Below are 22,357 nucleotides of genomic sequence, written 5' to 3' on the forward strand. Positions count from 1 at the left end.
TCTGACCTTTTTGTTGAGCTCAAAGTGCCATTTCACAACCCACACTGATGGCACGGATCCTCAGATAGCCTAGCCATTTACTTTCAACTCTGCCTGCTTAGACACATTCCCAGGGATGGAGCATCAAAGAAGAGTCTGATTTTGGGATAGCCCACAATTCCATTCCACCAGCACACACAGGACTTAATCTATCTATCCGAATATGCCTTGTGCCAGTGATAACCCTCTTGTGGCAATTCCCATCATCAAGTTTTGAAATATTATCTCATTGTTATTCTGCGCTGATGAGATCTTAAGCAGAGAATCAAATTAGTTCTCAGTCATAATAAAAGCGTGCAGTCATTCTTAACAGAAATGAACAGAATCAGAGCTCCACCACCCACTTGGAGTCCGTGTGCCAAATCCTGCCAACTCTGACAACTGTCTGAAGAGGAAAACAGGACAGCTAAGGTCTGTGTGAGCCGTACCAATTTCAAACCTCTGCCACTTGGCAGACACACAGAGGTGTCCTAAATTAAAGACTCTGAACAACAGATGTGAGACCACGTAGCACAAAAGCCATCCTACAGAGGGACCCGAGTTAAATGCTTCACTCAAGAGCACATTTCAGCCTCCAAGAAGCCTTGGCTGTTTTTACACCCACTAAACATCAATGTTCATGGCCAAACAAAGCCGAATCTCTCTTTTGAGGCAAGCAAAAAGCCAACTGAGAAGGGCTGGAAACACGTCTCTTGCACAGTCAATCATGAGTTCAGAAACCTTTCCCTCACATTCAACCTCCTTGGTTTCATCTATACTTTGTAACATAGCTTTATGATCAAAACTCCAGCATTTATTCCTTTGTGTACACTAATGCCCTCAGAACTGTAACAAATTGCTGTTATATTGGCCTGGACTGAGATACTAAGGTCTGGCCCTGAGAGGCATCAGCAGAAACTTTCAGACAGGAACATCATCTTTGACTTTGACTTCCTTAGCATGCCAGGGACATAAAAACCGGCGATGATGGGATCTACAGAGAGATGCCCCCTGCATCTTCAGCCAGCTTCAATTCTTATACATCATTGACAGCGGCGCGGCTGAAATATCTTGACAGGAGGGCAGCTCACACTGGAAATACAGCAATAATAAGTCTCAGAAGAACGTATAGAGAAATTCATATAGCTTATAATGTTATAAAGTGAAAGATAAAAGGAAAAGTGACTTTGAAAAGGAAGACCCACAAGAGAAGAGCCGATTTAAAAGAAGAACCACAAGAGATATGTCTTTAATATCTCAGTTGTCTCTGAAATGAGTGAATGGAGAACACAACATATTGAAAGTTTTGCAAGTTTTCTCCTGAGAAAAAGAGTCTCATGTTTTCTTGAGAGCTTCAACGTCATGTTCGCAATGTGTGTTCAAATATCCCAAGATACCAAAGTTTTCCAAAAATTTGAGATTTTTATATGAACTTTAATATGTCCCAACAAATTCTCGCAAGGACAGGAAGAACTTGATCTGAGCTATCAATTTCAGAACTTTTACCAATACACACAATTCCAATTCACAGCCAGTTTACTTGTTAGCAATTAAGTGCGATCTCATGCTTGCGTCACACTCACAGTTAGGTTTAGGGGTGGATCTTAACACGTTATATATATATGTTTTCATACAAATCAAATCCTATGAATTCAAACTAAATTACTAATTCGCAAAATAGTTATGTTTTCTTATACAAATAGTTCTTCCTCAGATGAAGCCACGCCCACCTAGCTCAACGGCAGTGTCAGCAGCGGCAATCCACCTTTCACTCAGTTGACCACGCCCTTAATTATGCAGAACTTTAAGTCTTAATATAATTTAAACGGATGAGTTATAAAAAAATTCAACCCCCTCACAGTTGTCATGAAGGGCAAAATTAGCTACATTGACCAAAATAAATTTTAGAACCAGGCTATAAATGTTTTTTTCTGCTGTAAAGTTTTAGTCACTTCCGTATGGGCTTCACGAGAGAGAGCGGGAGGTTGCCACTCGGATTTTAAAGACCAAAAAAGTGCATCTATCCTTAGTAAAAGTACTTCACACGGCTCTGAGGGGTTAATAAAGGCCTTCTGAAGCAAAGTGATGCATTTGTTTAAGAAAAATATCCATAATTAAAACTTTAAAGACCTTAATCTCTAGCTTCTGCTAACTGTCATACACATGTTCACGAGAGAGTGGCTTTTCAGCATTTGACATATGAAGTTTTAAATATGAATATTTGTCTTATTTTATTAACTTTATTAACTGCCCGGAGTCATCTGGAGTACTTTTATAATAGATGGATGCACTTTTTGGGGCTTCAAAATCTCGCCCCCCATTCATTGCCATTATAAAGCCTGGAAGACCCAGGACATATTTTTGATATAACTCTGATTACACTTTTAAAAAGTAATATACACCTGGGATGGCTTGAGGATAAGTAAATCAAGGGTTAATTTTTACTTATGGGTGAACTTTCCCTTTAAGGCTCCTAAGCTGTAAAAGAGAGAAAAGTCTGATCAATAAAAACATCTGGGGAGGTTAAACTTTGGCTTTACCTCCTGAGATCTCATTGCCCTCATCCACAGGTCCTGGTTCTTTCTGTCTTTGAGGTTGAGTGGTGTCTCCATCACTGCTCGGGTCTTCTGCTGAAGAGACATGAGGAATTAAACAAGTCCAAAATACTCAGTCAGTTAAAATCTTCTAATATTTTTTATATCAGTATATAAATAACTTAAACATGTAAGCCCTGTATATTTGTATACACAGTATCAATATGTAAAACCGATGCTGTTATTTTCAAGGCACTAATTTTTTTCATTGTTTTCTTGAAGCTCACAGGAGACTACAATTCAAACACATTATTTTCACTTGCAATTGGTTTCAGCGGGATTGCTTCAAAGAAACAAGGTATTTCATACCGGTATATTTTCCCTGAAGTGCTCGGCTGTGCAGGTTTTCACTCACAGCTATAACCTTGACTGAATACTCCTTCTTGGGATTAAAATCCTTTATTATTGCTTTATTCTCTCCCCTTGCAATTTGCAACTCGGTTGTTTCCCCACCTGTCATCGGACACAAATCAGAGAAATCACAGAGATAATGGTTAGTATGCACTGTCTCGAATGTCTGTTTCTACTCAGAAAACCTATCAAAGCCTGTTCTTTATTGTCTGACTGCCAAGCATTTCTTTAGATGCAATGCCAGAAGGGAATAATGCTCTTAGTGATAATGCTATTGCTGAATAAAAACATGGAAAATAATGAATAAATGAATCACTTCATGATATCCTATAACTGTATATATACAGTCAAAAGATTAAATGTTAAATGTTTTTTTTTTTTTTTTTTTTGCAATGCAAGCCTGCATTTATATGATACAAAATACAGCAAAAGGTAATATTATTGTGAAAATACTATTTCAAATAACTGGTTTCTATTTGAATAGATTTTATAAAATTTAATTTATTCCTGTGTTTAAAACTACATTTTTTATTAATTTAAATCCTTCAGAAATCACTCTAATATACTGAATTGCTGATCAAGAAACAATTATTATTATTATCAATATTTAAAACAGTTGAGTAAATGTTTTCAGGGTTCTTTGATGAATAGAAAGTTCAGCATGTATCTGAAATAAAAAGCTTTTGTAACATCATACACTATCCGATTCAAAATTCTGTATTTTTTTTATTTGGGGGCGGGGGGGTAGAAATTAATACTTTTATTCAGCAAGGATTTATAATTAGGGGTGGGCGATATGACCAAAATCTTATATCACGATATGAGAAATTGTATATCTCGATAACGATATATATCTTGATATAGTTATTTTTTCTTTTAATAAGGTTTTTTATGATTATGAATTTTCATAATCCTTTTCAACAATGTAAATAACTAATACAAGAAAATAATAATAAAAAAAAAGAAAAAAAACTCAAGCTCACTGGAGATACATAAACAGTCAGTGATGAAATAAGAACAAGAAACTAATTACAAGCAATAGGACTAAAAACAATAAAAACTACAATAAATAAGAAATACACTGTGTAAATGAATTAGTCTTCACTGTGTAAGTTATATCCATCCATCTATCTATCTATCTATCTATATATATATATAGATACGCATAATCATTAGCATTATTTATTTATTTATCTTCTTCTTATTCTAGTTACAAAAGTGATTTAGTCAAGAGCAGTGAGAGATTTTCATGAATGGCAGACGAATATTGGACAGCTTCCCCTTTAAGACAGAAGTCCAGGTCCAATATACTGTTACATATGCGCTTTTTCTCGCAACTGTTTACATTCCCTTAAGACCTAAATAACTGTGTTTATGAGGATACTGGCATTTGGAAGCATATAAGTGTTTATGCAATCGTTCAAAGCCAATAAAGTGGCATAAATGCTCACAAACTCTATTAGCAGCTCATTCGCGGCTTACACACTCCTTTCACACAGCCCTGTTGTTTGTGTTTCATCAGCCTAAAATCAGTTGTTTAAACTGCAGTGCTTAAAAATGCATGCAAACATTAGGTTTTCGAGCGAGCGCATGCTGTTCTTCACACGTCTGCCTGCATCCCTGTGTAATGCATGTAAGATTGCCGTCATTCAAATAATGAAAACGTATTGCCGTAAACAATGTATTTTGCGACACCATGAAATAAACGATAGAGCACAATATGAATCGATAGACTTTTAATTTAGTCCATCCTATTTTATATCGTCATATCGCCCAGCCCTATTTATAATGTTACACAAGATTTCTATTTCAGATAAATTCTGTTCTTCTGAACTTTCTATTCATTAAAGAAAAACCTAAAAAATATTCTACTCAGCTGTTTTCAACATAATAATAATAATGTTTTAGAGCAACAAATCAGAATATTACAATAATTTCTGAATAATCATATGACTGGAGTAATGATGTAACAGACAGACAGACAGACAGACAGACAGACAGACAGACAGACAGATAGATAGATAGATAGATAGATAGATAGATAGATAGATAGATAGATAGATAGATAGATAGATAGATAGATAGATAGATAGATAGATAGATAGATAGATAGATAGATAGATAGATAGAAAGCAACATCTAAAAGTACTTCCAAACTGATCCTAAGTTCTCTAATGCAAAAGCAAACACATAATATCCAAAATAGCCTATAAACAATCTGTCCGAAGTAGCTTTGCTCTGAGCCAGAGGAGGAATAGCACTGGCCTGCTTTCTTTTGTCAAATGAACAAAACCAGAGGATTTTAGGAAAATAATCAATCTCTGTGAGCCCATATGCTGTGACTGAGTGAAAATTTCAAAAACCACACAAAACGAACATGACTGTAATCCATAAGACCCAGTTGATGAATCGTTTTCGAAAGCAAAATGACAGGTGTGAAAGAAAATCACTAATATTTTTGACTTTTTAAACAATAAACCATTTTTTCCAGCCAACTGTCACATCACCATACTTGAAATAACATAAACATAAACTCTGACATTTGCTATCCATCAAGCATAATCTTATGATGGTTTATAGTTAAAAAAGTTAGTCAATAGTTTCACTTCAGAAGACATTGATTCATCAAACTGGTGTTGTCTGGATTACCGTTGTGCTTGTTCTGTGTGGTTTTTGAAGAATCCGCTTTGAGGGTTCCACATTCCATCTGTGGTGGAATCTTACTCCATAGAAGAAAGTCTTATATACCTGGAACAGCATAAGGGTGAGTAAATGATGAGAGAAGCTTTGTTTTTGTGTGGAGTATCCCTTTAAAGATATATCCTTTAAAAATAAAATAAAATAGCCCCCAAAACTAAAAAGTGCAGCCAAAATGTAATGCATTTGAATCAGTCATGCCTGAACAGCGGCATACTCATATCACAGTCCTTCAGTGTGATGAAGAAGTCTGCCCCTGCAATTCAGATCCCTGACCAATGATCCTGATTAAAATCCTTGCGGGTTGCCGAGAGATCAATTGAAAGGGAGTGGAAGTTGCATATTCAGCAGTAGTGGGAGCAAGATTGGGGTTAGTCTCAGAGCAGAGGGAGTCAGAACTGGAGAACCACAGTTTGCTGATGACTTTGCACATCACACTTCATAGAAAAGTAAAAGAAGATTGCTGCAAACAGCAAACTGTCACCGGTTCTCACGACAACATCAAAGCGCTCCAATTCTCATTTGTTTAAACGAGACCAAAGGACAGAATTGCTTTGTCGCATACGAATATCTTCTTTCCCTCTTTGATTTTTAGAGTGGAGCAAAGGGCATTTGAGGGAAAAATAGTCTATAGTTACATCTAAAAATAGATGCGAAATCAATATGCACTTAATCCCAATGCAAAATTTGATAACTTACTCTATTTTCATATTTGACCACATCTATTACTGAACATACGTATACTTAAAATGGAAAAACTTGTGTTTATTTTTATTTTTTTGTGCTCAAGGGGAAACATGTAACTTTTAAAGCAAGGAAAGTACCGCCAGAATATACCTTTTCAAGAGTGATTAAACACATTCTCACATCTCTCTCTCTCTCATTTTCTTGTGGCTAAGGGCACTTTGTGTGAGTCTGAATGTGGTTTTGTGTGAAATCATCTTGCTAGGGTGCACATCAGTCTTTCCTGCACAAGAACAGTACAAACTGAGATGTCCGATTGATGAAAAATTACCCTTACGAATGGCTCTTTTGATGAGTCAATCAAACATTTTCACAAAACGGCCTCATTAGTTAGCTCTTTGAAACAGATTCACTCAGTAAGCGAATCACTTAAAGCCATAACTTTACTTTTATTGTGCTGTTATATATTTGAAAATGAACCAGAACTGCTATATATATATATATATATATATATATATATATATATATATATATATATATATATATATATATATATATATATATATATATATATATATATATATATATATATATACACACACACACACACACACACATACTTTTAGTTTGTAAAATGATTACATTTTCAGACTGGTTGGTAATGGTGATATGTAAATAAAAATGCATTTTCTCAGAGTTGTGTTGTATAAATTAATACAAAAAAAATTAAGCAATTATTGGTTATTGTTTAAAATTGTTAGCTTTGTTTGGAAAGCATAATTAACACAACAGTTTCTCCAAACAAGCAAAAAGACCCCAAAATGATATTTATATGAAGCAAATACAATTGTTTATTAGAATTACAGCATCAAGTTGGAACAAATTAACAGCTAAATCACCCACCCAAGTTCATATAACTTATATTCAGTTGTTGTCCATGAGGGATTTTGTTTTAGAGAAGACGATATGTTAATTAATATTGATCAAACCTTTAAAAGACTGCAGCAGGTTTATGGGCGCTGTAATTAATGACACAATATAATCTTTCCGATCAATAACACAACAATTGCTAATATAGTAAAACAATGGATCAAATACAGACTATGATCATTATAAACATTTACACATGCATGCACAACTCTATTCCATTTACTTATTTATCATTTAGAGAAACTCCATCCTCCATTCCTTCATTCTAGTACATCTATATATGGCATTTCATTAAGCCTCACTTATTTGAGATCCTTCTTTAATTAATCAAACATTTTGTCAAATTTGATTTGTTTCTCTTTACCTGCTATTCTAATATTAATAGGTTTGAAGATACAGTAAGAGAATACTGAAACCTAATTAGCTTGAAACTCTGACACTTATGTAGTCATATATTAGTTATGTATACCTGTTTTGGATGGAAGCTAACAATGTTGCATCATATAAAATATTCTTTCTGATCTGTCACTTTAGTAATAAAAGGTGATTTTATGCTATCAGCCTCTTTGAACATCAGACATTACCATATATAAAATAAAATATTTAAATTCGACTAATGCATTTATGCTGCAAATCAGTGCATAAACTTTGTCAGCATCATTGTGCTGGAATTTTCCAACTTAAACAGTCATTTGTTGTCAGATGTTTCATTTTAGGAGCTTTGCCATTTTCGGTTTGCAGCCCTTTTTTAGGACGCCAATATTGTTGTGAGATTGGACATTTACAAAGCTGACATCAGATACCATAAATACAAGCAGCTGGATCAGACATCTGACCTCCATCTGACCTCCTCGATTCTGACCAGGTACTGCAGCCAGACATTCCTCACCTCAATCACAAAAGAGTCGCATTGACCCGCTCTGATGCTAACTATCCCCTGTCCTCATCCAACCCTGTTCCATCACTTTAATACCTCAATTCTGGCTGATAGAGAGAATTATCATGCCCATCAATGCCACTTTGCACATAGGAACGCAGCAAATGAGCTGCTGTAATTGAAACAAGTGCTTTTCCCATCTGTTGGGAACGTCTGAACCGGCTGATGAATATCTATTCTATGGCCCCAGACCTAAAATACACAGAGTTCGGGAATGTGCTCTATGAAACAATGAGTTTGGACATGGCTTATTGTTGCCCGAGAAGTGTGAGTGTTTAACAAAGAGGTGATTTTACAGAACTGATGGCTAGTGCACCTGGTTTACATAAAACCAGAGAGTGACCTTGGCTGTTTTGTCTTATCAGGAGCCGTATCAAAGCCCCAGACAAGGACTATTGTCAAATATGTAAAGAAACAAAGAGTCCTTCAGATCTGGCAAGGTTAACAAATACATCTGTCGAAGCTCACAGAGGGAAGTGAAGAAAGTCTGAATGCATTTAAAGACAAAACTAAAGCTGAAAAGGACTAAAACAGAGCCTGTTTTAGATAATAACAGATTTAACAGAAAGCAACCTGTATGGATACAATATAGTAGCACTAGATTTATTAATACACTAGTAGCACTAGACCACAAAAGATCCAAGCTAAATAAAAACGCTGGATTACTGTCATTGCTTCTTACCTGGTTCACTATTATATGTAAATTTGTAGCCTTCATATTCTCCTTTTGGTTCCTTCCATGAGACAAGTAGCCTGCCTTCACTCAGGACTTTAAATCGAAGTCTTCTCGGAGCTGGAACTGCAAGAATAGAATGGAATTATAAACTGAAAATGTGCAAATTCTAATAAAATAAATCTTTAAAATATTTTTCAGATGAGCATTTAAATTGCACTTGGATACAAATCGAAAGAAAGGTATGTTTTAAGTCATATTCTCACTCTGTGTCCGATTTAAGGTTATTCTAATTTGCAAGGTATTTCATTTAAGGAAATGTAAGGTGATTTAATATTATTATTTAATTGTCCATCCGACATAATGCACACAAAATCATGAACTGAGAGTTATGGTCTCATTAAAAATTAAAAGACGGTAATTGAGAAGAGAATGTGACTTTTAAAGGTCAGAAGAGTAGCTTTCTTCTATTTTCTAAAGCATCCTAAATACCAATGAGGTTGAAGAGGAAGACAAGTCTTAAAAAGTAAAAAAAAAAGCATATTACTTCAGTTTAGGAGTGTCTACAGTCATAAACAACTGATTAGAGGTCGTATTTCATCATTCAATCCTTAACATTTTTCTACTAAAGTAAATAAACCCTTCTGACCCATAATCAGTTGTTGTGTGTTAGACCTATGAGAAATCACCACAACCAAACATCACATGTAAGGCATTGATTAATCAATGCTTTGATTAATCAATGCTTCTCTGTGCTAATGTTGTTCACATGCCACAGTTCTGCTCAGAGAAAGAAATCAAGATGCTACATAAAGTACATGAAGAAACCATGTTGGCACAAACAGAAAAGGAATATAAGTAAAAAATAAAACCCAGAGGTCAATACTATTGGAAACAGGGCATTTAGGAGACAGAGATAAAACATTAAACTGATCTAGGTGCACCAACCTGAGGAACAGAACACTGCTGGGTTTCCTGTGGGGTGAACATCTCCTTTCTCATAGACACTCACTCCACACTCTGTCCAGTATGGGTCTATTGGGAGCTATGACTTATTTCCATCAATCAATGTATATAGAAACACATTTCTGTGCCTCAAAAGTGGAAACTACCCAACTGGTAACAAGGTAGCAAGTGAAAGGGCTGAAAGATTAGGGCAAGGGCTAGCTAGTTTGGGACCAAATGTTTGATAGTGGTTATTGATAAACATATATTTTCTGTGTGAATAAACTATATTATTTACTTATCTTTACATTATGCCATAGACATGATCCCACTTTTTCTTTTTCACAGCAGCTAAAATGACCAAACACTAATATTAATGATTAAATGTATAAAGGTGCATTACCATTCAAAAGGCTGGGGTTTGTACATTTTTTTAAGAAATCAATAGGCCTACTTTTTTCCAGCAAGGAAGCATTAAAATAAATAAATGCTGTTCTTATAAACTTTTAAACTTTACATCAAATGATTTGGGGGGGGGGGGGGGGGGATGCATCAAAATATAATTTACATATTCTTTTTAAATAGCTGTTTGTGCTATTAAAATCATTGCTAATAATACAAAATATTTCCTGAGGATAAAATTAACATATTAGAATGATTTCTGATCATGTGACAGTTAAAACTGCAGTAATATAATAATGGAAATTATTTTTTTTTGATCACATGAGTAAATAAAAATTCATTAAATAATATAAATATTCAGTTATTTTAAATATTGCTCTCTGAATAAAGTATAGAGAGTCAAAGGTAATTTGTCTATAATAAAACAACATACCTAACTTAATTATTATTATATCTATTATTCTATATTATTATATCCCAGCTGTTACGTTCATGGACTGTCTGTTTCCTTATTTGGTCTTTTTCCTGTTCTTGTTTAGTTAATTGATTAATCCCCACCTGTCTCCAGTTCCCTCATTACCTCCTGTGTGCTCAAATACCCTGTCTGTTCAGTTCTTCCTCGTCCGTGATTATTGTAAGTTAAGGTATTGTGATGTAATGATGTTAATGTGTTGTATATTGTCTGTTATCTCCTTCGATGTTCAGTAAACTTCTCTTTTTGATTAAGACCCTCCTCGAGCACTTTATTCCTACGTTAGCATACACCCTTGCTGTAACAGAATCACGGACCCAAAAAAAGTTTTTGTTTCTTTTTGGTTTTTGTTTTCCTCCCTCTCCCGGAATGGCAATTCCAGCAGTCCAACTCCTATGCCTGGAGCAACTGGACCGTTCGCTGGAGGACCATACCAGGGACTTTCTCGATCTGGCGTGCCTTACCCACTTCCCCGACCGCACACCTACCAGCGAACGGTCCCCGAGAGGATTTTGCCGCTTTCGTGGAGTGGGTGCTGGAGAAAAATGGATCCACATTTACCATCTGCACTGCCGAAGAGGATATCTCCAGCCCCGCTCCCGAACCAGAGACCAGCCAGCCACCATCGCGCAGCACGGAGCCAGAGCCCACCGCAGCCGCAGAGCCCGAGCCTTTCACCGACTGGGAGCAGGACCTCGAGAGCGTGACTGACCAGGTGTGTGAGCCGGTAACACCGTGCGTCGTGGGAGTTAGTGGAGATCGAGGGCGTGGAGGAAAGCCCTGCCCACACTTCTGCGACTGAGGGTGAGCTGTTTTCGGTTTCTGGAAATGATATGGAGCAATTTATGGACCTTATGGACTGGTCTATGGAGGTAATTCCTGAATCCCCTGTTTCTCCACTGGTTCCGTCCAGCCCTGATCCCCTGTATACCCTCTCAGTGTCCCACTCCCACCTCCTCCAGTCAGTCCCTCTGCTCCATTTCCGCTGGTTCCGCCCAGCCCTGAATTTTCTGTTTCGCCGCTGGTTCCGCCCAGCCCTGAGTTTTCTGTTTCTCCGCTGGTTCCGCCCAGCCCTGAGTTTTCTGTTTCTCCGCTGGTTCCGCCCAGCCCTGAGTTTTCTGTTTCTACGCTGGTTCCGCCCAGCCCTGAGTTTTCTGTTTCTCCGCTGGTTCCGCCCAGCGCTGAATCTCCTGTATTCCCTCCCAGCCTCCCTCTCCCACCTCCTCCTAGACCTGCCAGCTCCCCTGCTCCACTTCTGCTGGTTCAATCCAGCTCCGTACCTCCTGTCTCTCTGCTGGCCCTGTCCAGCCCTGATCCTGTGTTTCCTCCCATCCTTCCTCTCTCAACTCCTCCTAGACCAGCCAGTTCCTCGAACTCATCTCTGCTGGTGCCAGTCAGTCCCGCAGCTCACCCTCAGTCAGCGCCATCTGGGCGTGATGGTTCGCCGCTGGACTGCCAGTCTCCAGCTCCGCCTTGGCGTGTGAATTCCCTGTCTCAGCCTCCGAGCCCTGGACTCCTCCTCGGTCCTTCGACCCAGCAGCTCCGCCTTGGCTCTTGTTTCCCTCGTCTCCACTGTGGCCTGGCATCCCACCTGCTCCACAGGGCTCCCTCGTCCCTCCGGCTCCACCTTGGTCAGTCGTCGACCATCCGCCGCCTCGGGACTCCATTCCTCTGGCTTCACCTCGTCACTCCATCCCTCCGGCTCTGTCAGGCTCCTCCTTCCCTCTGGTTCCACCTCCATCCTCAGTCACTCCGGCTCTGCAGCGGTCTTCCAGGGCCCCGCCTCCGCCTTGGTCGCCTGAGCCTTCTGCTCCACCTAGGCCCTCCGGATCCTCGGCTTCACCCTGGCTCAGCGGCTGCGCTGCTCCATTTTGGGCTCCTCACCCACCGGTGCTGTCTCCATCTGTCGGCCCCCTGGTGTCGTCGGCCCCTTCTCTACCATGGCTCCTCCCGCCGTCGACTCCACCATGGATCTCCATCCTGGCTGGTCTCTGTAGGACCATCTGGCTCCTCCTGCTCCGGGCTCCTCCCTCCATCCACTCCACCCTGGTTCCCAGCTCCTTGCTCCCTCTTCGTCCTACCCCTTGCCTGCCCCCCGCCCGCCTCCAGAACCCCCACCCTCCCTCCGCTGGTATTCCTCTTGCGGTGCGAGTATGCACCGTTCTGGGAGGGGGCGAACTGTTACGTTCATGGACTGTCTGTTTCCTTATTTGGTCTTTTTCCTGTTCTTGTTTAGTTAATTGATTATTCCCCACCTGTCTCCAGTTCCCTCATTACCTCCTGTGTGCTCAAATACCCTGTCTGTTCAGTTCTTCCTCGTCCGTGATTATTATAAGTTAAGGTATTGTGATGTAATGATGTTAATGTGTTGTACAGTAGTATATTGTCTGTTATCTCCTTCGATGTTCAGTAAACTCCTCTTTTTGATTTAAGACCCTCCTCGAGCGCTTTATTCCTACGTTAGCATACACCCTTACTGTAACACCAGGGAACACATGTTAGGAGAAAATTGTTAGCTTGAATGCAATGTAAGTCGCTTTGGATAAAAGCGCCTGCTAAATGCATAAATGTAATTTAATTTTAATATCATAGTTCACAAAAAAAATTATACAGTATATGTGCCTTTATAGTTTTGAAAAAGTTATGGAACACCAAACTGTACTCTATTCATACAAAGTGTCCGTGAAAATTCTTAGTCATACGAGTGGGATGAAATGAGCACTGATATAGATCCAGCCATCCAGAGAATTTGGAACATTTTTCACAACAGATCATCTGCGTGTAAAGTAACCACCCTGGTAGTACGAATTTAGAGGGGAAAAGCAGGTTGTTGTGCCAGCTCAGTACTGCATGACGGACATGAAAAATGTCTGCACCCAACTCAAAGTAATTCCAACAATGTTGAAATGCTAAAACTCTGCTCACGAGCCATGAATAACGAAGAAGAACATAATATATTCATCGGCGTGAAAAAAACAACAGATTTCTGGAAGCAGTACCGTGACAGTTTCATAGAATATTTCTTGGAAAAACTGTCTTAGCACACCCAGGTACAGTATCCACGTCTCCTGGCTCTTGGTGATTAAAGGTTTTGTGCCAAATAGACTCCTGTAGAGATTGAGGGGGAGGTAAGGAACAACGGCCATGGTGGTTTAAGGGTGACAAGTGCTGACTTGTAACTTGAAACGAGAGAAATACGAGCAGGAGGTCCCGTATCTGTCTGTATGTTAGAAACGCGCACCCACAAATCTGCAGGCCTTTGATGTGGTTATCTTTCATCCTTTTGGAGACACTCACAGAGTTCTTACTCCAAAATCCACTGCGTCCTTTTATCATCGTGCTTCCAATTACTCACCTGTCAGAGGGCTCCGCACTTGTTTTGAACATTTATTTTCTACAAACTCAAAAATCACTGTTAAAGGAATTAAAATATTAATGCCTACTTAGCGGGAGCAGTCAGAAACATTCTGCACTTTACAATCGTCTAAGTCTGTTGGATGTGATGTCAATTTACACAGATCTGAGAAGCAGGAAAATCCGTGAGACTTGGCTACATTTCTCATCTCACCAATGTTAAAAACACAGACAAATTGCTTAGTTAAAGGTTTTTTAATGAGATGTACTGCCTGTGTAAATCCAAACAACAATTACGTTAAAACTGTGAATGTGAATTATTTTGTGCGTCTGACTGCTTGGGAGATTTAACAAGCTTTCAGACAGACTGTTTAAGGTTGACCTTCAGTTCTTTTGTTTCACTTTTCCACAACTTCATCATGCACACAATACAGCCCATTCCAAAACGCTTTCATAATGTCTCATTATACCGCTTTGTATCACTCCCTGCTTCTACCCATTCATTCTCAGCAGGGCATTGTCAGCATTTGCCATCATTTTTGCTCCAACACATCAAGTACCCACAAATTACCCACAGTGCAATGTGGGTTTTGCATATTTTTTATAGGAATATGGCAGGTTTGAAAGCTTCAGTTGAGTTCAGTGAAGTTGATAGCATTTATGGCATAGTGTTAATTACAAAAAATAGTAATTTCAACTCATCCTTTGTCTTTAAAAAATGCAAATAGGGAATTTGGGGCAAATGTTTGGAGGATATAGAAGTAGAAATTTAAGGCTCATAATTTTTTGCATGCTTTGCACATTTTCAAATTCAAATGTCCTAAATGTGCACTAAAAGCCACATTCAGTTTTCTCCAGAACAGATTAATGTAAAAGTGGTAATTTTATGTATCACAGAATTTCAGAAATTGAATATCTGAGGAGTGGCACTAACAGGATAATTAATGCTCTATCACTTCTGAAAATAACATACCACCTACATGAAATCCTACACTTAACCCAACCGATATCAAACAACAGATAAAACAAATTTGCTGAAGCAACCATGTAATTTTAGCTTGCTTCTACAAGTCTTTTAGTCTTTATTCAGACTTTTTAAAGTGCTGTTCATTTTGCAAGTCCAATGCTTTACCGGGCGAGCTACAGAGCAAGCTTACTACTGTATATCCGAAAAGCCATACTGTACATATGAAGCTAGATATGTGATTCAAACACCAAAATGTACTAGTTTACAAATCACGCTTAAACCTACTTAAAAAAAAAAAAAAACTACTCCACCCTCCTCAGACAGAATGTGCTTTATTTTAAGGTCCAATTAACCATTAATTACGACTTTTGCCTAAATAAACTCATAATTTGCTGCTTATCAATAGTTTGTAAGGGAGTTGTTATGTTTAGGTATTGGGTTGGATTAGGAATGGAGAATATTTATTATTATTATAATATGGTCATGCAGAATATGTTTTATAAGTACTAATAAACAGCCAATATGCTAATAATAGGCATGCTAATAAGGAAATAGTTATTAGTGAGAATTGGTCCCTACTAAAGTGTATTTTAACGTTTATGTATTGGCCCCATTCACTTCTATTGTAAGTGCCTTATTACAACCCAGATTTTTGCTTTTTTAAAAGCAGCAACAAGACAAAATTCTCTTTCATGGTAATCAACATTACGCCGCAAGTGCTGTCAATTCATCTTAACTTGTATTAAACTCAGAATATTCCTTTAACTAAAAGTCTTTGGTTTGTTTATTCCCATTCCGCTGCACCAACGAGCAGTTTAAAATGACACCAAAAGCTTTTAGTGATTTGAGGGATGAAAAGAACCTGTCTAGGCGGCATAAATTTAAAGACTATACATGCCCATCACACAATTGCTGGTCTGGGAAGAAGTAAAATTCAAAGAGTAATCCAAACTTTATCTTCCGAACAGAACCTCCCACTCCGGATGATGATCCAGGCTCCACCTTTCACTCCAGGGCCTGAGAGGAATGTGAAACTCCTTCCAAGCAAAGCAACCAATTAAGCCTTTAAGCTGCCTTGAGGGATATTATCATTGTGGTCCCCTGTGATGTTAGACTAAATGCTTTTCCACATCTCTATCCCATCTAAAATCCTCAAGACTCACTTAAGCTCTTTTTACTTTCTTACTGAGAGAAGTTATACTAAAATGAGTCCCCTTAGGAGAGTTGAAGGTGCATGAAGGGTCAAATTCAAATGTAACCCGGCAATTGTGACTAAATTATGCATTAAATGATTAGGACAACATTTTCATATTTTATGCAGCCACACAAAAGCCAATAAACCAGAGCAAATTCCAATTCAGAACCATGAAGACAGCAATTACCTTGAGCCGAAACAGGGGCGAGAAACTGAATCAGTGCCAGCGAGATAAGCGGACACCACAGCTTAATCCTCGATCCCGACACCCGCATCCTTATAGCCGTGTGAGTGATGCTTGCCCTGCACCTACGGAGGCAGAGAAGCAGAGAGTGAGCGGAGGAATTCAGTGAAGCTGTGTAGCCTCAGGGGGATTTCATAAACACAGAGAGGGAGGAGGGAAAGTCTCTGCGGGTCAAGAACAGTAAAGACTTTGTTGAGTTTTGATGGACAGCCAGCGAGAAGTGCTTCCTGAGGACCATTGTTGTTCCTGAGAACAAGCAGGCCACTACGGCTCCTGTCATTCATGTCAGATAAGAAGGCTGACGTGTGTTTAGAGAGGAAGCCGCCCGGGCTTGTTCAAGAGGGCACCCCCACTTAACTTAAACACTGGTCTAAATTAGGGTCAAGAGATTATGCTGGTTAGCTGCAGACTATGGTATGTAGTTCAGTAAGTCAGTATTCCTTAGTTGTTGTGACACATGGCTTCTTCTCTCTCTCTTTCCTTCTCCCTCTCTATATATATTGTTGTTCTTGATCATGATGTGCCTTTTTAAATGGAATATCGTTTAAATTAGAGCTTGTTTGGATGGTACATGGTTGTCCATCAGCATTTCACTATTAATTTATCTCAAAGCATGCTTTTTATTATGTAAATTTGGATAAAAAGCATGCTATCAAGGCTCCGAGCATTTCATCTCAGAAATACAAGAAGCCTACAAGAGAAGCCTTTTTAACAAGCCCACAATGCATGGTTAAATTCACTTGCTTGTCTTTGTCCATCTCACTCTTTCTCTGTGTGTGTGTGTGTTTACCTGCTACTGAATGATGAATCCTGAAATAAACATCAAGCGCTCACCTTGGCTTCAGTTCTATTCTCAACAGCGCAGTAAAGATGAAGAGCGCTAAATTTAAAAATAGATAAAGGATACATCAAGTAAATTCTTTGAGCAATGGAGGTGTCTGGGACATCCCAATGATTCTCTCTCTCTATCTCTCTCTCTCTCTCTCTCTCTCTCTCTCTCTCTATCTCAGTTAAAGAGAATATTATATAATATAACTATATAATATAATATAACTAGCAATAATAATAATAATAACAGAAAACCTACTTAATTATACAAACTATATTAAAAAACTGTTTTAAGAACATTTGAAAGTTTCTATTTACGTCAGTTATTATTATTTTACAGGTAAATTACAGGGAATTATTTTACAGGTAAAAATATAGGCTATATAAATTTGTGCTATTGCTATATATGTAATTAAACATACTTTTAAGTTGATTGTGTAAGAGATGACTTTAACTAAAAAAAAATTCAAAAAGTATACATTAAATTATCTGAAATATATTCAAGGAATTGCATAACAATACAAAAAAAGTGGCAAAACAGTGAAAAATATATTGCATATATTTTCTATTCTGCATCTTAAGTAATTCTCACAGTAGGCTATTGTTTAAACAAACGCACATCAGATAATAGAGATTGTAACAGCAGTCTTACCTTTCACACCAGTCGCTTCAGAGAAATCCGCTTGATCTAAATGTGATCCGAATTCCCGCGTCTCGTGATGGTCAGACTTCACTCGTATCTTCTCGCAGCGTCAGTCAGATCTCAGATGGCTCACAGCGCTCTCTGTGTGCGTATTTCGTCTGTCTTTATTCGCCCATTCCCTCAGCTCTTCAGCTCTGCACCTCATTTCATCCTTCAGTCTTGAGTCCGGGGGAAAAAAACGTTCCTGCGACCAATTGCAGCCACTGGACAGACGACGAATGATCTCACGACAATCAAGAGCCCTTCTCAAATATTTGATCCTGCCTACATGTAGGCTGTTCAGCGCGGGGAAGAAAAGCCATTTTCATTACATTTCAAGGGAATGCAACTGTAATGAACAATCATAACGCCTACACCAGGGTGATGGATGATTAAATTGACTGTTATGTCACTGCCTAATTATATTTTGCTAACTGAAATTAATTGAATCAGTCAGTGTGCGCAATTATTCAGTTACTTTTGAAATGTGAAAATAATTGTCAGTATTATCTGTCACCGTTAAACGTGAATTCGTGTAATTTCAGAAAATAGACTAGCATAGTTATATATGTAGCCTGTTTTAAGTGTAAAATAATACATTTACTTTTTTAAAACTTTTGTTAGGGTTTTTACATCTTAATTTGAAGAGTCAGAACCCTACCAAAACTCCATTGGGTTCAGCTAACCTAGCAGTTTCAGTGTAAAAAGCCTCAATATCTCAAAACAATATACACTTCCATTCTCTTTGGAAGTTCTTATGTTTTAGATTGATCATCATATTGTATTTCTTTGTGTTCTGTTCTCTCCTAGCACACTGAGAAGAACTTTTTATCCTTTCAGTAACACCTGCACTTTCTTATATCAGTTCAAGTTGAGCAGGAAACAAAGCTATCTGAATGTACACAAGACGTGTTGAAAAGAAGAGATGTGAAAGATATGCGAGATTGTGCGTGAGATGTTCCTTACTGTGTGCAGGTTGCTGATTGGACAGAATCCAGAGTGCAATGTAATTTTGGAAGTTCTCTGCATGACCCAACACTTGTAGAAATCTACCAAATTCACACTTATCCACAAGGAGTACTAAACAGGTGTTCTCTTGGCCAATGTTTGCCAGAGTTATAAAAACCTGTGTGTAACCACATACTTGTAATCCATATTCTGCTTGGTTATGGGGATGAAAGAATATTTGACTGTTGTTATTCATTATTTGATTGCCATGGGCCATCACGCTGGCGGCACTTCCCATGAGACCGCAGATTTGCAGTCTGAATGAACCGCTTCATTTGCATGACTCATCTGATGAGTAAATATATTACAGAAATCATCATGGCTTCATAACACCCCACCATATGATCATTCCCCATGCTTTTGAAGGTTATAAGAGTATGCAAATGTTTATGTTCACATTTTTGATTTCAGTGCTAACAAATATGACTGCCAAATATCGATTTACAACCAATTACAATATGTAAATATGGTTGAAAAGTGCATGAAGTGTTTTAAACTTCTCTGAATCTCTCATGAGGACAAGTCTTGTGCTCTCGCTTACTGCCGAGCATTAAAGTGCAGGAAAGGGTACAGCACTTTATCGCAAACTCATCCTTCAATTTCGAAAAGAATCTTACAGACTTTCAAAAACTTCTTCACAGAATAAATGGCTCATTGAAAGCTGCTCAGCTTGCAGCGTATACAGCATTTATCAACTTCAATGTACAGTCAGCGCGGGACTGGAATGGTGACACCTGGATGCCGAGATGAAGTGGCTGTAAACTCTTTAACTCTGAATGGCTTATTCCCAAATGACAAGGCCGAGCGTAATGAGGCATTGTGGGCTAATCAGCGGGTTCATTCAGCAGGCTCTAAAGGAACCTTATATTACTCAGCGACTTCTAATTAACCGTGGGATACGGCAAAAGATGATGGTGTGGAGGAGTCTGCAAGACCCCAGGGATACAGGAAAGAGCAGTTCACAACGCCGACAAGCAGATGCACGCTTGCACATAAAGGCACAAATGTTTTCACAAAAACACACACATGGTGTTCGGGTGGATTGCATTGTAGAGATGCACATACGGTAACAAAATGGACACACCTCTCAAAGATGATCAAAGATCTTTAGGAATAAAAAGCGCAAACATACTTCGAGGCTTCGCATGGGGGTCACGGCCGTGGCATTGACTATTCCAGTGCACATCGATCTCCATAAAGTGAGCATGCCTGTCTCAGTGTTGATTGAATATGGCATCCCATAGCAAAGTGGGTAGGACATGGAATGGCTCGAGTTTGCATTTTCATATAAATCTGATAGATTTCCAAACTCTTTTGAATAGGATGGAGGGGCTGATGAGCCATGCAATTGTTAGACTTATTTTTAAGATTTGGCCAGTCCTCTCATCTTAATGCGATTCGCCCGTGAGGAGGTTTCGCGAAAGATTCATCATTAACACAAAAGGTTAATATTTTCCACAGGCCGTCTTTGAAGGTAATCAGTGCACATAACTGCTTTGTTGAACAGTGACATCTTGCATAAATGTGCTGTGCAAGGTTCTATGCTCATAAAAGTGCAAGGGGTATGTGGCCTGTAAATGTGTCTGTATAATGGAAATGTATGCATGTAAAAAATGTAGAAATGTTTACATATAAATATATATACACATGCTTTCTTTTAGCTTAAACAGTAGAGCGACGCCAAGGTCATGGATTAAATTCCCCGGGAAAGCTAGAACTGATAAAAAAGTCAGTGTGTTAACTGCATAAAGGTATATATGGATTTTTTTAAAAATCTTTTATCATTTTTCGTAATATATATATATATATATATATATATATATATATATATATATATATGAAACATGTTGGACAGAGCTTTGGAATGTGACTGAGGGATTATTAAGGAAGGAGCAGCTGGCATCTGATAATGTTCATCCATCAGTTGTCACTGAACTGTGTGGCCTATTGAACTAAAAAAGCATCTAGACTCCCTTGCCCTCCCACTTCTGGGAATCAGCAGCAGAGCATAGCTTTAGGACATAAGCCTCTGCATGGTCACGTACATAGAAAACTGCGGCCGTTCTGAAGCACTCGATTCACTTCAGCTAAATTTCTGCAGCTTAATGATGCACTTGTTGCACTTTCGATCTGTCACATACTTTCTAGTCACCCATTAAATTAAGTTGCAATAATCACAGTTTATTTGATCGGTTCTAATCACATCTTGTAAATCTTTCAGCTCTTATCTTGTCAGATTCGATTAAAGTGGGTGAAGAAATTTTGATCCTTGACCATGAGTAGAGAAAAAACGAGCTCAGTATTACTTATTAAACCCAGGTAACAGCCTCAGTTGGGGATGGCTGCCTTAAGACAGAGGTTAAATGTCTGTTTGTCTGCTCTTATCTCATATAGTGTGAAGGGAATTACCAAAGATCCTCTTTTCGTTAAAAGACCAATTGCTATCAACACTCACAACTCTACTCCTACAGCCAGAGCACATTTAAGCTGTGCTTGGAGGGAAAGGGAGGACAAATTAATGTGGTTACATTGTGTTTCATTAAGACAACAGGTAATATGCTAAAACAGAAGAGCACTATAATATAAATTGGAATGACACTGCCTCAGTAGGAAGCATGTAGGCAGGAAATGAAAAACGTGTAACATTTATAACGCGGTGTTAACGAAATGTCATCTAGACATTGTTCCGGCTGCTGACGGTCAATATTTTCACTTTCAGTTTTAAAATAAAAGAATTAAAGTGAAGTGAATGTTGTATCAGACGAGACAAAGAGTAACACTGCCCTCTAGCGATATGACAAAGATCTAGACAATCATTTATGGATCTACTGTTACTCAGAAAAAAATATCCTTGAGGCTAAAACCACTGTGAGCCACACAAAAAAAGGACAATAAAAGAAGAAAAAGAAACGAAAATCTACCCGTAACCAGTGAAAATTTATATTTACCTAAACGTGTGGAGTTTGGAAATCAATAAAATATGCGAAGTCTCGTCAACCAACAGGTGGCACTAGTAAACCTAAATAATTCAGGACGTCAACAGCATTACGTCATCGCTGAACACAAAGTTCATGTGGGAAGATAAGTCTCAGCTTTTATTGTCTCTATGAACTGGTTATGAATATAATTTGATACAAAAATACAGTCAGAAGCCACATTGAAAATCTGGAATCAAAATTTTTATTTAAATGAGGAATATACAGAGTAATTTAAATTTTATCACTAACCTGTGGAATCCTGTGGAGACTAAAATGTCACACATTGCTAATCGTATATTAATATAAATGTAATTTGTTATAAAATTTAAGAGAGAGAGAGAGAGAGAGAGAGAGAGAGAGGGGTTGCCAATGATGTGGTTTTAAGACACAGAAGACCG

The 22,357-nt window shown here is 38.3% G+C and overlaps 1 protein-coding gene across 1 annotated transcript in view; it reads right to left on the reverse strand.

Moving 5' to 3' along the window:
- Positions 1-18,309, reverse strand: part of col14a1a (collagen, type XIV, alpha 1a) — a 124,289-nt gene extending 105,980 nt beyond the window's left edge. The window contains exons 1-5 of the mRNA XM_059567544.1: positions 17,944-18,309; positions 16,407-16,528; positions 8,894-9,010; positions 2,922-3,065; positions 2,559-2,648 (exon numbers count right to left, since the gene is read on the reverse strand). Coding sequence (XP_059423527.1) covers positions 2,559-2,648; positions 2,922-3,065; positions 8,894-9,010; positions 16,407-16,494 — 439 coding nt within the window. The 5' untranslated portion in view covers positions 16,495-16,528; positions 17,944-18,309. The remainder of the gene's footprint in view (positions 1-2,558; positions 2,649-2,921; positions 3,066-8,893; positions 9,011-16,406; positions 16,529-17,943) is intronic.
- Between the last annotated feature and the right edge of the window lie 4,048 nt (positions 18,310-22,357).

Source organism: Carassius carassius, chromosome 15 (genome assembly GCF_963082965.1).
Source record: "Carassius carassius chromosome 15, fCarCar2.1, whole genome shotgun sequence".
Taxonomy (NCBI): domain Eukaryota; kingdom Metazoa; phylum Chordata; class Actinopteri; order Cypriniformes; family Cyprinidae; genus Carassius; species Carassius carassius.